General features: G+C 38.1%; 1 protein-coding gene across 1 annotated transcript in view; it reads left to right on the forward strand.

Annotated features, from left to right (window-relative positions):
- The window catches only part of ASZ1 (ankyrin repeat, SAM and basic leucine zipper domain containing 1), a 36,164-nt gene that overhangs the window by 14,334 nt on the left and 7,065 nt on the right, over nt 1-14,765 (forward strand). The window contains exons 5-10 of the mRNA XM_054278003.1: nt 2,411-2,522; nt 2,763-2,897; nt 5,237-5,349; nt 8,246-8,321; nt 8,682-8,738; nt 13,600-13,712. Of these exons, the coding sequence (XP_054133978.1) occupies nt 2,411-2,522; nt 2,763-2,897; nt 5,237-5,349; nt 8,246-8,321; nt 8,682-8,738; nt 13,600-13,712 (606 nt within the window). The remainder of the gene's footprint in view (nt 1-2,410; nt 2,523-2,762; nt 2,898-5,236; nt 5,350-8,245; nt 8,322-8,681; nt 8,739-13,599; nt 13,713-14,765) is intronic.

The raw sequence follows: 14,765 nt of genomic DNA on the forward strand, positions 1-14,765 counted from the left end.
TGAGAGTGAGAGAAGTGAAAATGAAATCAGGTGTGATTGGAGTGGTTTTGCAGTCAGATGTAAGTAGTAAATACTTCAAAGGTGGCATGGCAAGTTAGTCAAAGGCTACCTACCACTGAAAAGAAAGAAGCATGGGAGTGAGTGTCCATGTTGAGCAAACAAGTTTGCATTTTGTTGCTACAAATTATTAGGTTATCATCAAATTCTGCTCATTCTTTAAAATATACATTTCTGTACATGTCTCTGTATAGACAGCTCTATAGAGATCTATAGAGATAGCGAGATAAGTGGATATCAGTTATTAAGTTGAAGATGGAGATTATAGTCTTTCTCTATTTTATAGTAATCTCCATAGGATAATTCATGTCAGAAGGGATTTCAGGAGGTTTCTAGTCCAACTTTTAAAGCTATGTCTGCTGTAAAATTGGGCTAGGTTGCCATCTGCTCAGTGAGACTGGAGAGTAAAACATTTCTCTGAGCAGCCAGTTCCACTAATTGACTGTGCTCCATGGTGAAATGTCTCCTCATATATAGTCAGAACTTCTGCTTTTGTAGTGTTGATGAACTAAGTTAGAGGCTAGTTCTAGAAAATAAGAAATAGAAAATAGAAAGAAATAGGAAATCTTATTTTCTGTTCTAGACTCATGCAAGTCTTTTTGCTTCATTACCAAGTTACTTTATGTTGTTGACTGTATATCTTAAAGGTCTGGTTACCTTTCATTTTGCTTATCTCTGTGTGATTGACCTTTTTCCCCTAGCATAAGGTTGTTTCAAATCTGTAACACCACTGGATTACATTCAGTACAATTTTAACTGTGTTTGCATAAGACAAAACATTATCCTTGTATGAATGATCAAAACCAAAGAAAGATGTGCAAAGCCTTAGTTCCAGCAGTATTCTCTGGAGGGAGGCAGAAATTTTAAGGCAGTTGCTTTAACACATGAATTTGGGGATCCCTCTAGTGGCTGATGAACTTATTAAGAAACCCAGTATTGGGAAGAACAGTCCTCCCATCAGATATATCCTAGCACAATAGAATAATCTATAGAAAGCAGGTTTTTGACATGGAGCTATACATTACAAGCAATACATAATATTTTTCATTAAGAACTATTGCTTTTTAAAATACAATTTATTTTAATTAAACAACAGTAATAAAATATTTTACCTTTAATCTTATTACTTAGTAGCAACCAGAAACTCTATAATCTTTTTCCTCCAATACTGCCTTTTTTTTCCTTAATTCTGCAGTATTATTCCACCAAAGAATGTGTCAGGCATCTGGAAAGGTACTTTGCAAACAGAAGCTTTTGAACAATATTTTGTAATGGCTCCATCTTGCAAGAGTCTCTAGAAGTGTAAGATCATGTCTTGGTTTGAGACACTTCAAAGGAGAGCACTGTGGAATGAATAATCTCATTTAAGTATTCCAACAATCCCTTCCCACCAATAAGAAATGAATAATTATAGATGAAAGAGAAAAAACAGTGGTTTATTAAGAAACAGAGTGCCAAAAGGCACGGGAAAAAAAATAAGTAACTGCTAGACCTCATACTCCTCTGCAACAAAGAGAGACTCAAAATGGTGGAAACTATCTGTTCCCAAAATGAGCCTGGTAGGAGAGTTTCTGGCTTTGTAGGACAGAGTGCCAAGATGGTGTGAGAGCCCTCCCTGGAAGGCAGGAGCCTCACAGAGCTGTTCCAGCAGCAGACAAAGAGCTTCCCCATGGCGAGGCACCGCAGAGTGGGCACAGCAGTGAAACAGCTGGGCTGGAGCCACTCAGTGCATCCTCTCCCAACTCCCTGCAGTCAGCAGCATCTCGGGTTGGAGCAGGGTGGCTGCTCCACTTCTGCCAGCATGGTGCCCCCCTGGATTTTCAGAGAGGCAGCTGCAGAATTCACACTCAAGGTAGCTCAGATATTGGTCCTGCAGCTTCTCTGAGCCAAGGGGGAAAAAACCAAACAGAATGACCATTACCTGAGCAGAGATGAAGCAGGCAGTGATGCAAATACCACCCTGGGAAGAGACCCAGAAAACCTCACTGGAGAGCTTTGAAAAACTCCAGCATAAAAGCAATCTCCACACACACACACACAAGGCCCCTCCTGCAGGCTCTTAAAGATACAGATATTTTGCTTACACTAATTCTACTAGAGAGAGTTTTACATTTATGAACATTGTTGTTATTTTTAATATTCTTTCTCTTAAGTATTCAGTTGTGATTTACATCTTGCCCTCAGTGAAACTGCACATGGTTTCCAAACTTTGGATTGAAATTGTTCTGCATGTAGAACACATCACTTAGGTAGTGTATTTTAAAAATACTTTTTTAAAATGAAAATAGTAATGTGCCAACTTTTTTTTTTGCCTTTTGATGTACTTGATTTCACCTGGCACCTTTTCTTTCAGGAAACAAATGACTGCACTGATGTATGCAGCTAGAAAAGGCTATCCTCGGGTTGTTGCTTTTCTCGTTGCTCATGGATCACACATAAATGCCCAAGATGAAAATGGATATACAGTAAGTGATTTATTTTGTGTGTTGTATTTAATGATAAGAAATTTTAAAAGTGTGTACCACTACCTTGTTTCAAAGTACAGTTTTCTGAGAAATATTTCTCAGAATTTTCTCCTTAAGCACTGCTTTGAGATCCTCTTGCATTAATTGTCTTTGTTTCCGTATTGGGCTGTGTTTTATTGATTGAAACTGTTGGGTTTTGCTTCATATGTAAAATTGGTAAAACAAAGTTATTCTTTGCAGGCATTAATATGGGCAGTACAGCATGGACATAAAAGTGTAATTTTGAAGTTGCTTGAGCTAGGAGCTGACAAAAATCTACAGACCAAGGATGAAAAAACAGCGGCAGACCTAGCAAAAATCAATAAACATTTAGAGGTATTTCATTTCTCTTAGAAATGCAAATTCTGTGTTTTGTGTCAAAAGTGTTTTCATTAATCATATAATTTTCTGTAGAAAAATTACTTTAATAACTACATAATAGCAGCTAGTTGAATACTAGTGCTGTTACATTTATGTTTATAACAGACTATTTTCTGCTATAACACAACTTTTCATGGGTCTGTAAGGCTATATTGTAATGTTTTGGAAACATTTTTTCTTTATTCTTTCAGAACCATTGACTTTAGATGTAGAATACAAAACAAGGGATTATTCATGTTTGCAGTGTTGATATGAGAGGTAGAAAATGTGTTTTAATCTATATGCCGAAGTATGTGAGAGAATGCAGATATCAAACTGATTTGTAGTGTATAGCTTCTCATTGAGTTTGGAAGTGAAAAGGCTACAGCAAAAAAAAAAAAGAGTAGTTGGTAGTGGCCATTTTCAAAGTCCATTTTCTGGAGGAAGGTGTGAAGTAATGTACATTGGCCATCAGAAAGAGCAGCTGCTAATTAGCAGTATAAAGAGCTACTGAAGACAGCGTGTATTCTCCTGAAATGTTTACTGCTGTTATCAGATGATACATGGTGGATCAGTCAGACCATATTCCTGTGTATTTTGAGCTGCTTTTATCAATGATGTGGCTTTATACACAGGCTCTTCAGAATTGTATAATTCACTCTTACGAATTGTAATTTACAGCTTCTTAACCCTTTTTTTTTTTTTTTTATTCCCTGCCAGATTCAAGGGCTAGGAGGGAGCAAAAATAATAGCTATGCCCAGAGCTGTCAGTGGAAGCTAGCAAGATCTGTGTATGAGGCTCAGTGATCTGCTGGCTCAGGTTACTAAGAAGGGTTACAAGTGCCTTCTGCCTTTGATAAACAAGTTGTTCAGCAGGTTGCAGCCATATAATCTTATGAGATTACTTTCTCTGACATGGAGGGAATACAGGCTTGTCACACTTGAGAGATGCCTCTTGCCTCTTGACCTGCAGTGCTAACTTTAACACAATTGCTGCAAAGTCTTGCAGGTGGTATTGAGATATTTAATGGTCATGAGCTTCTTCCAGCTTCAGGGTCTGCTTTCAAGCTGTTCACAACCCAGGGGGCTCTCATACAGGGGATGTCTGCAGAAACTGTTTCTGGGAGGGAAAATATTTTTCTTTGGTATTATTCTGGATATGACTGCAAGTTATTTTTCTTCCAAACAGCCTGTATGGTGTTGTGTTTTAGGATTGTGACCAAAACAGGGTTGATAACATACCAGTGTTTTAGCTGTTGCTGAACCGTGTTTGTGCAGAATCAAGGCCATCTTTATTTCTCACTCTGCTCCCCATCTCTTGCAAGTAGGCTGAGAGTGGGAAAGAGGTTTGGAGGGGGAACAGCCCTGGGCTGCTCACTCCAGCTGACACAAAGGGTATTCCATGCCCTCTAACATGCTCAGCAGTAAAATTGGAGAGTGGCTGGGCATTGGTCTGCTGGTGGGAGGTGGTAAGTGCCTGCTTTTGCATCACTTAGCTTTTTAGCTTTTGGGTTTGTTTTTTTGTTCCCCTTCATTTATCAAATTGTATTATCTCAGCCCATGAAAAGTTTTCTCACTTTTACCATTCTCATTCTCCCCCATCCTGCTAGCCTCAGTAGGATTTTCTAGCCAGGATCAACCCACATACCTGTATATGTGTATAAAACTGGCCAGTCCAGTTTTAAATTCTAGGCAAGTGGTTTCACCATTTTTTTTACATTTATTGAGGTTCTACTTCTTTTGCTGAATTTTCTTGTAACTGTCTCATACCCACACAGAGGCAGTTCAGTGTCTGCAATTCATCACCAGTGTGTAGTGATGCCTACCAGAAGGCTTCTTCTTTAATGAGTTAAAAGAACCCCTCTCTGTCAGATAAAGTTAACTTAGATTGTCAGTTGTAGATTGGTAATTCTTATGTTTATATATGCACTGGAAGTGGAGACATTTAAAAGAGTCATGTGCCTTTTGTTCTTTAGAGAACTTATTGCATAGAATTCTTGTCTACAAGCAGCAAAAATTACTTTGTTGGTGTTTGGCTTTTTCTGTAGTGGCAGATTCTGTAGAGGTTTTTTTGGACAATGTGATAGACACCACTGTGCTCAGTGTTCATCCTTGTGTTTCTGAATTTGGTTAATTCAGAAACGCTCTTGGTAAACTCTTAGTTTAGTCTTAACTTCTCATTATAGATGTATGCTTTAGAGAAGTGGCAGATGTTCCATGTTCCCTGTAAGTAGTAATTGATTGTAATCTTACTCCCATGTATTTTTTATACATTTTGTGTTTTAATAATAATTAATTCATTTTGACTGTTCCAGATATTTAATTTGCTCTCGTTGGCTGCAAATCACTTGCAAGGGAGATACCATAAAACAGTTGAGCAAGAGGCTAACTGCAAATTTCTGGCAGCTGTCTCTGACCACAGTGTTGGGTAAATACAGTTGAAGTGTAATTTTAGCTTACAAACATTCCTAAAATATTGTATTTGTTCATATCAATGATTAAGTTGTTCTGAAACATAATGTGTGTCTTGTTTGGAGTGCTGCCAAGAGTCCACAGTAAGTATATTTATGTACTATCAATTTTTCAAGATTGCAAACTTCCTTGGCAATATAAACAAAGAGCATGCTCTAGATTTTTCTTACCTCTCATTCAGTGTTAAGTGTAGGAGAGCCAGGTTCTGATGTCACTTCAGTTCATTTCAGCTCTGTTAAATTTGTGTGCTCCCCTATTGCATACTTGTTCTGTTCTTCATTTGATGTTAAATTTTTGATGTTTTCACTGAATGCCTGTGTTCAGCTTCGTTGCCACCAGGAGCTATGCCCTTTTCTTTTTTCTTGAATCAATTGGAGAGTCAAAATTAAGTATGAACACTAGTTAAGCTCTGGAAGTTTTGGCAGAGTGTGCCCTGACCCTGAGGCTTGAAGGTGCCCTATGCCTGAAATCAGCACCTGCTTCAGCAACTTCAGAGATTTCTGGTATGATTTTGTGCAAGAACTTGGCTAAGAAGTCCTCAACAAACCATCTGCTTGTGTCCTTCAGCTTGAGTTGCGTGGTCTTAAAAAGACAGCTTGCAGTGCCCATAGTCTGTTCTGATTGGTCAGATTGGCCCTGCTCAGGCAGTCCTGCTGAATTTGGAATGCTGTAGTTTTGTAGCATTAGGCTGATGGCAGTTCACAGGGATGCAGTTGACAGTGAGGTAGTTTCAGACAGAGTACTTCAGGCAAAGCCTTACCAGATTCTGTTTTTAGAATCCTAGAATCATTTAGGTTGGAATACACCTCCATAGAGGCCTACCCTTGACCAAACACTACCACATCAACTAAACCTTACTACTAAGCTCCATTTCCAGTCATTTCTTGGACTCTTTGAGGGGAGGAGACTCAACCACCTCCCTGGGCAGCATGTTCCAATGCTTGACCACTCTTTCAGTGAAGAAATTTCTTCTGATGTCCTGCCTGAACCTCCCTTGTGTCAGCTCTCCTTTTATTGCTAGTTGCCTATGAGAGCAGGCCAATCCCCCACCTGGCTATAACCTCCTTTCAGGTAGTTGTAGAGTGATGAGGCCTGAGCCTCCTTTTCCCCATGATAAAGAACCCCAGCTCCCTCCGCCACTCCCCATACAACTCACTTTCTAGACCCTTCACCACCTCCACTGCCCTTCGCTGGACATGCTTCAGCCCCTCAATTTCTTTCTTGTAGTGAGGGGCCCAGAACTGGACGCAGAACTTGAGATGTGGCCTCACCAGTGCTGGGTGCAGGGGACAATCTCTTCCCTAATCATGCTGGCCACACAGTTTCTAATCCAAGCCAGGATGTTATTGGCCTTCTTGGACCTGGACACATGTTGGCTTATATTCAGCTGTCAGTGAGGATCCCAAGGTCCTTTTCTGCTGGGCTGCCTTCCAGACACTCTTCGCCCAGCCTGTAGCACTTCATGGGGTTGTTATGGCCAAAGGACAGCACACAACACTTTGCCTTATTGAACCTGATACAATTGGTCTTTGCCCATTGATCCAGCCTGTCCAGATCCCTCTGCAGAGACTTGTTACCCTCCAGCAGATCAACATGCTCACCCTGCTTGGTGTCATGTGTGAGCTTACTCAGGGTACCCTCAATCCCCTCATCCTCATCATTGGTAAACTATTAAACAGGACTGGTCCCACCATGGAGCCCTGGGCAATACAGCCAGTGAGTGGCCACCAAGGGATGTAGCCCCATTTGCCACCACTCTCTGGGCCTGGCATGCAGCTGTTTTTAACCCAGTGGGCTGCCAGCTTCTCCAGGAAAATGCTCTTGAAGACAGTATTGGAAGCTTTACTGCGGTCCAGACTGACAACATCCACAACCTTTCCCTCACCTGCTAGGTGGGTCACCTTGTCTGAAAAGGAGGTCATGTTGGTCTAGCAGGACTCACCTCTCCTAAAGCCATGCTGGCTGGGGTGATTCCCTGGCTGCCCTGTACGTGCCATGGAATGGCACTCAAGATGCTCCTTCAGTCTTTGAGGGGAAGAAGAGGCAGACCTTCATTTCAGGGCCCACAACAAGACAGAGCAAAGTATGTCATAAATCAGGATTTTGGCAAAATATTTGTTGTAGCAAATACAGTAGTCCTTTCAGGATTTTCTAGGATTTCCTCTTCCGTTTAATTCTTTACATTACGGTTCATCTGATTGTTGAAAGCTGCTTAGTTATTTTTCCTCTTATACTTTTATATCCCTTGGTAGAGTAGGGAATCAAAATTGTTACTTTATATTTCTTTATAAATGTTAAACTCTGAACTTACAGTTCAGTGTTAACTACTTCCTCAGTCTATCTTCTGAATGGTAGTCTTCTGATGAGTTTCTTGATGAAGTAATTTCCACTATTTTAAATTACACACATTCCTGTTTTTTGAGAACCTCTTTTGGCTGAACTGGAGCAGAAAGGGTACCAGTTGTGGACTAAGTCCAATTGATATGAATGCTATGTACACAGTTGTCTTCCTTTACCCCACTTCCACATTTTTCAGGCTTTTGTGACCCAACTTCAGGGTTCATTTGGAATGTTTTGTGACTTAAAGTTATCTTTATGTACAAAAGTCATTTCCCTTTGGGCTCAATTCAACTTATTAGATGGTAAAGACATCTGAAAATTTTTGATAGATTACGTTGTATGCTTTAAGGTACTTTTGTCATCAGGTGTGTGCAACTTCAGGTTCCTCCCAAGTGCTATGTCTGGGGAGCTTTTTTGTAACATTTTGTTATAGATGTCTTTTTTTTGTCTTTTTTTTCTTTTTTTAAAATTTCCACTGTTTCTAACTTCAATCTCATTAATTATCTTTACAGTTCCTATTCAACTTTTCATGAAATGGAAGTGTTTTTACATGGTCTTGGTCTAGAACACATTAGAGAATTACTGCAGGTAATTTTGTGGTATATTTGCTACCTGTCAAGTAATACATGAAAGTAAAATGCACCTACTGCATTAAAAAGAAAGTTATATTACCATTAATATATTAATTCAAATAAATTCCTTAAACAGATTTTTTTTATATAAAAGGGGAAGTTAAACTACAGTGGACTAAATTGGTTTTCTTGATACATGCATTAGTCACAACGTTTGATGTTTCTAAACTAGACAGATCTTTCATTGCTTCAATAATGATGTTTTGTAGCTGGTTTTGTTCCTGAAAACTGAAGTAAAACAGGGAAGAAAATCAGGTTTGAAACTGTTTTATTCTGAAATTCTTTTTGATGGCAGAAACCCCTTTGTTTTATACAGGAACAAGATATAGCTTTAAGACAACTTCTGACCATGCAAAAAGATGACTTAATACAGGTCAGTTTACTACTTTAGAATATAATTTAATTTTGTCCTTTTTTTTTAAGTGTTTTTAATGTCTTCTCATTATACATGTCTAACTTTGCAAGAATTCTTTCAACATCTTCTGCAACTTCTTGAATATTAATGTGAATATAGACAGGCTTTTTCTAAGTATGTAATCTCACAGATCAATGAGTGATCGTGGATAAACTGGAAATAGTTCTAGTTTAAATGTTAGTTGTTACCATTTTTAGTTTTTAATTGTGATTTCTCTCAAGAGAAATCAGTGCTAGGATAAACAGTAGATAATACTGAACAACTACTTTAGATGTGGTCCTCCTTTTTGAGGTGTTAATTTTTGGTGGAGAAGGAAGAGCTCTCTTACATTACAATTGCTTAAATTGTAGAATCTTCTATCCCAAACAGGTTTGTAAAACCTTATCCACCCCCCAAAAGGGAGGAAATAGAAGGTTTTGTTTCTTACAGTTTACTGCAGCTGGGAAGGTTGGTCTTTTGACTAAATGATGCATTATTACAAGGCTTCAGTTCTCAGCTAAGATGTGGTGGTTGCTTTTCTTTATTCTTGCTGGAATTTTTCCTGTGGGAAGTGAAAGGACTTTCTGTGCTTACTGGAGGATGCTATAATAAAATCCAATTATAGGAGCCTCATTGGAACAACGCAAGTACTTCAGTCTGCAGGATTCTTCTGAGTGCTCTGTACTGGGGAACTTTGGAATCTCTGGTCTGGGATTTCAAAGAGGCTTTGTAAAAACAGCCTCCTCAAGACTGCTCCCTGTACTGGAGCTAGTCCCTAGTGTCCCATGTTCTTAGTGTCAGCTTTTTTTCTCCTAATCCTGGTACCAGGGAGGTGTGTGTTCTGGCAGCTGGATCCAACATGGTATTCCTTTAGAGTGTATGTCAGCAAGGATTGATTTGCTTGATGTTTTGTCTTGTAACTGAGTAGGTAATTTTTCTGACGGAACTCACAATTAATTCTGTATTCTCAGGGGATGTTTATATAGAGAGCTTTGTCAATGAAGAGACTTCTAAGAGTTCATCTAGGGCAAAATATTGTAAGACATATCAGTGTGTTTTGATGTTACTGCTTTTCTGAAGCCTCAGGATCATTGGACAGCATCCTGGTCTCCTAGGATATTTAGAATTCTAAAGCCCCTGTTGATAGTAGTTTTGTCCTTTAAGGAGATTCTTATGGATTTCCTCTCATTACTGTGTGAGCTGCTGTGTTGGGCATGATTGCATTAAACTGTAAATCTGTGTGAGTGTATGATCATACTGATCACTAACTTGTAGTTATTGCTTGTTTTTGTCCAGTGAACACTGTGGGGAGAGAATTGTGAACTTCAGTGAATGGCTAAGCTTTATGGTTCCCTCTCAAAGAGGTGGAATTTCACTCAAAATCAAAGCTTCTGTTTCATTGTTCTATATGGTTCAAGGCTCGTTATTATAAAGCAAAAAAGCTTTTAACAAACTGAAGTAACTACAGGGATCAGCTGCTTCTACACAGGAAGATAATATCTGTAAGAATTTAATTGCTTTGTCTGTTAACTTTGCAACTGCAGGAAACAGTTCCTGAAAAATAAGACATGCTTTGTGCGTGGACATAAATTAATTAGTGAGTCTTCAGTTGAGAAGTTAAAAAATGGCATAACACTCCTGGCTTATTAGCTCTTCATAAGTTATCCAGAATTCTCTATGCAGTCTTGCTTTAGAGCTCTGCTAACGGTTTCTCCCCACACTGCTGATAGAAGAAATCTAATCTGTTTCCTTGTAACTTCAGAGTTGAAAGTTTTCACTGTGATGGCAGACTTTCAGCTAACAGCCAGCTGTTTTAAAGAGCCTGGATCTTATTACTACAAAGATTAATGATGACCTTTGATGGATGCCTCTGAACCAAGCTGCTTTGTATCCAGAGAACTGGGGAGAAATCCTGTCATTACATGATAAGCTTTCCTCCATCAAACAATATAGGAAGATATTTTCTCTGTAAATACCTTTATCTGTATTCTACAACAGAGCCTAAACAATGAGTCAAGCTGAAATCCTTGCATTCCTCAAGCTTATTAACTGTTCCGTTCTGGAAAAAAATGTGTTCAATATACTGGGACATGTCTTTTCAACATTTGGAGGTTTTTGCCTGCACTACTTATGACACATTTTTTACTCTGTTTTAAGCATTTTTCTGATAAGATAGCAACAGAAGTAATTTAGTGTCTGGATGCATTTAGGACTAAAACAGTTTCTTTCTTACATTTCATTTAATTTCAAATAAGAGAAATTGGCATCGCGTTTTGGATTTGAGACTGTGTAATGAAAAGTTCACACATCAAAATTCAAAATATAATCCAGAACTTTACGTAATTGGATAATTATCTGGTCTATGTGCTTCTATATCACAGTTCCAGGACTCATTCCTCTGCCCCCACTCCCTGAAAAAAGCATTTAATATTTGACAGAAATGTGTCAGATCTTGTCACTAATTAAAATTAGTGGTAACTTGGGCAAAGTAGCATTATTGTAAGAGTTTGTGCATAGCTTCACTGGTTTTATCTGTGCAGTATATCATCTTTCATGTGCTGAGGCCATCTTATTCACCTCTTGTCACATTCATGTTGGAGTGAAGTTGGGGTTTGGATTTTGAAGGGCTGCCTTGTATGTATTTAAGCAAAGAATAAAATAGATGTTCTTAGAGTTGATCTGGCTAAAATTGAGAGTGCATATAGTCTGTTTTACAGATAGGAGCAAATCATTGTACAGCATTTGTATGTTCTTAAACATGGCCACTTCACAATAATACTTGGAAAATTTGGACTGCAGAACACAAGTGAACCAACATCAACTTAAAAATTCACTTATCCATCAAGAAGGGCTTATGACACTATGGTTGTTTCATGCATTCATTATTGCATGAAGAGTCAGGTTCTGGGTCACTTCATGTTCTTGCAGAGGTGATCTACAAATTGGGAAGTATTTTGGATTGATCTATCAACCTTCCATCTCTTAAGTTCTGCACCTTTTAGCACTAAGTGCAGAATCAGTGTGGTGGTAAAAAGCTTTATCTATAGTGACATTTATTACATTCTTTAGTTCCAGACAAATATTTTCAATCTGTGGTTGTGCTCAGTGATCGATTTGCAGAAGAACAAAATTACGTTTTATTTCTAGGGGAACAAAGTGCATCTTTCTGATATGCTGGTCAGAAAGCTGCATCCTGATTTGCTGGTTTCAGGAATGAGAAGGTGGAGTCAAAAGCAAAGGCAGTCTTCACAATTGTTCCTACTTTAAGCAAGATAGTTTTAGTTCCTCAATAATAACTATTGTAGAAATCTGCTTACTTATTAATGATAAAATGACTGCTGTAATGCAGTCATTAATTAAGAAAATATTGCTTTGTACCAGATAGGGCTCCATAAAGCAAACCTGAAATCTAATGTATTGAGCAAACTTACAGCTCAACACAAATTGAGCAGATTATTCATACAAAACTCAGATCTTTCTATCTTAAGGCTGCTAGTGATATTTGCTAAAAAGACTTCAGTATAATTCTTTCAGGGACCCATGGAAACCTATTAAAAAGTTCAAAAGTTCTTCACACCTGTAGTTAAAGTCCCAATTAATCTTGTTGGGATTTTTCATTACTGAAGAACTTATTTCTCTCTAAACTTAACATGATTTTGATATGTTTATGGGCTCACAAGTGTACCTTTAATTATTTTTTAGCTCTGATTGGTGGAGAACCTGGAGGACAGTTTTATGCTGTCACAATGAACAATGAGTGTCATAACATTGGGTCTCAGAAAAAAGCAAGCCTTTCCCTGGGCACAGTATCTTCCCTAGAATGTCGGTCTGATGTGGGTTATCAGCTGTTCATTCAAAATTCTTTCCAACAGAAATCTGGGAGACTGCAAACACTAATAGCTTCCAGATTTCTGAGGGTGCAGAAGGTAACAAGCCCACAGAATATCAGTGAGGGTCCCATATAGTCTAGGTTTGGAGACTCTGAGATCCTTGCAGTCTCAAATGCAGGAGTGGTCTGCGCCTGTTGAGTCAGGTCATCAGCTGGTGCCTTAGGAGCAAAGTCAAGAGGTTTTTCATTTGTGTGGGGGAGCATGTTAGGGCTGCTAACACCAGAAGTCCTGTGTTGCACAGCAGCCTGTCAGATGAGCAAGGGAAATACTGAATGTGGCACAAAAACTTTTTTTTTTTTTAAATGAACTACTCTTTTTCACTAAGTGTTCTGCAAGAAAACTCTTAGTCTAGGATTTAAATATGACTTAAAATTTAATCTGAGATGCTTGATGGATAGCACAGCTGCCAGTGTTTTCTGCTCCAGGCATCACTTGGAGAATCTGTTACATAGTATGTATCTTTTTTGTTTTCCTTCAGTTAAAAAGATGTCTTCCTCTAAAATTCTCCATTTGATGCTGATTTGATAATTTCCACTCTTTCTCTCTGAGTTAATGCTGTACCACCATCATGATGATTCGTTATCTTGCTGTCAGAGATGACTCAGATCATTCTGAAATGGAAAGGCCTAACATCCTAACAAGACAGGGGTACTTAGGCAAACTACTCTTATTATTTTTTTTTAATAAACCCTAAACAGGTTTTCTGAGTATCCTGTGCAGTTTCAGTTCAGCAGTTCCTCATCTCTTGTAATTTTTTTCTCCATCATTGAATATTTTCTGTGGTTTTATTTTTTTCCTTTGTCACTTTCATGCATTGTAGCTGGTTGCAATAACTTAAAAAGAATTTCTTTTAAATCTTAATATTTAGAAGCTAGTGAAATGTGTTACTGTACTGTTCTGTCTAGTAAGTCTAAAAGTAAATAATATTTGGAATTACTCTTTAAATTTAGATTGGCATTACAAATCCTGGGGATCAGCAGAAACTCCTAGATGCTATTAACGATCTGCAAGTGGAAGGAAAAAAATTTGAAGACATCTCTGAAATGATGAAGCTGGAATTGAGGTATTAACAGTATATCTAAGGAAATGGAAGTGAAATGTTAACAATTTTAGGTGACCATGTTATTTTCTGTGACTCAAAGGTAAAATTGTCTCACTTTACCCTTAATGCATAGCATTCATGAGAATATGCAAGTTAGTAGATTATGGGAGCTGGTGGTGAGTGTGTTTTGCACAAACAAAAGCTTAGACAAGGTAGGCTCTGTTAGTCTTCCAGTCAAATCTATCTGATTTTAAGATAAATAAATTTTAAGATAGATAAATTTTAAGATAAATAAAAAAAAAACATGGGAGGGAGAGATGCATGTAACTTCAGCATAGGCCCTTAATTTTCCGCTCATAAAATCATATCTTGTACATGTGTATCTTAATTAATAAATGCTACTTCTGTTTCGATTCTAGATTTTTTTCATTGTTTTTCTCTTCCATTGGAAGCTTAACTGGCTTCTAAAATACATCTTTTTTTTATCTTACCAATTAAGCGAGCTTAGAAGCTATTTTCCTTATCATAGATTATATATATCAGTAGGTTTATAAGGAGAATTTTTTTAAGAAGGGGTTACTTTTACAGACTCCCATTCCAACTTCATATTTTTTCCCATTATAGTATTAATGCATCAGCTGTGCAACACCTCTCATACTTTTAGTACAGTCTTGTGCAGTACCATAGAATCCAGACCCAAGCTGTGTGTTCCTTAGCAACCTTATTAAACTTGATAAGTTCCCTAAGCACTGCTAGAGCACTCCACATCCAGCACAAAGTGAAGTATATAGTCACTACAAGGGAGCCATCAGATTTCTAAAATCTCTTATCCTTTATGTGTAAGTAAATTTTTTTCCTGGAAGACACACCTAGATTTAAATTCCATGCTCATATCTTTCTTCTTCCTAGTTCTCCAACTTATACAAGTATACCTACTAAAAATGGATTAGATAGTAAAGGTTCAGTTCCTCTTTGAAGTGTATTTCCCTCTTGACTAGTGATCTGACAGCTGTGCTAGTACTCACATAGATATCCCTTCCCTCGCTAAAGTACTGGGGAGAGCTGTCTGTACTA

Source organism: Melozone crissalis, unplaced genomic scaffold (assembly GCF_028551555.1).
Source record: "Melozone crissalis strain CALT ecotype California unplaced genomic scaffold, PUWL_Pcris_2 ptg000004l_1, whole genome shotgun sequence".
Taxonomy (NCBI): Eukaryota; Metazoa; Chordata; class Aves; order Passeriformes; family Passerellidae; genus Melozone; species Melozone crissalis.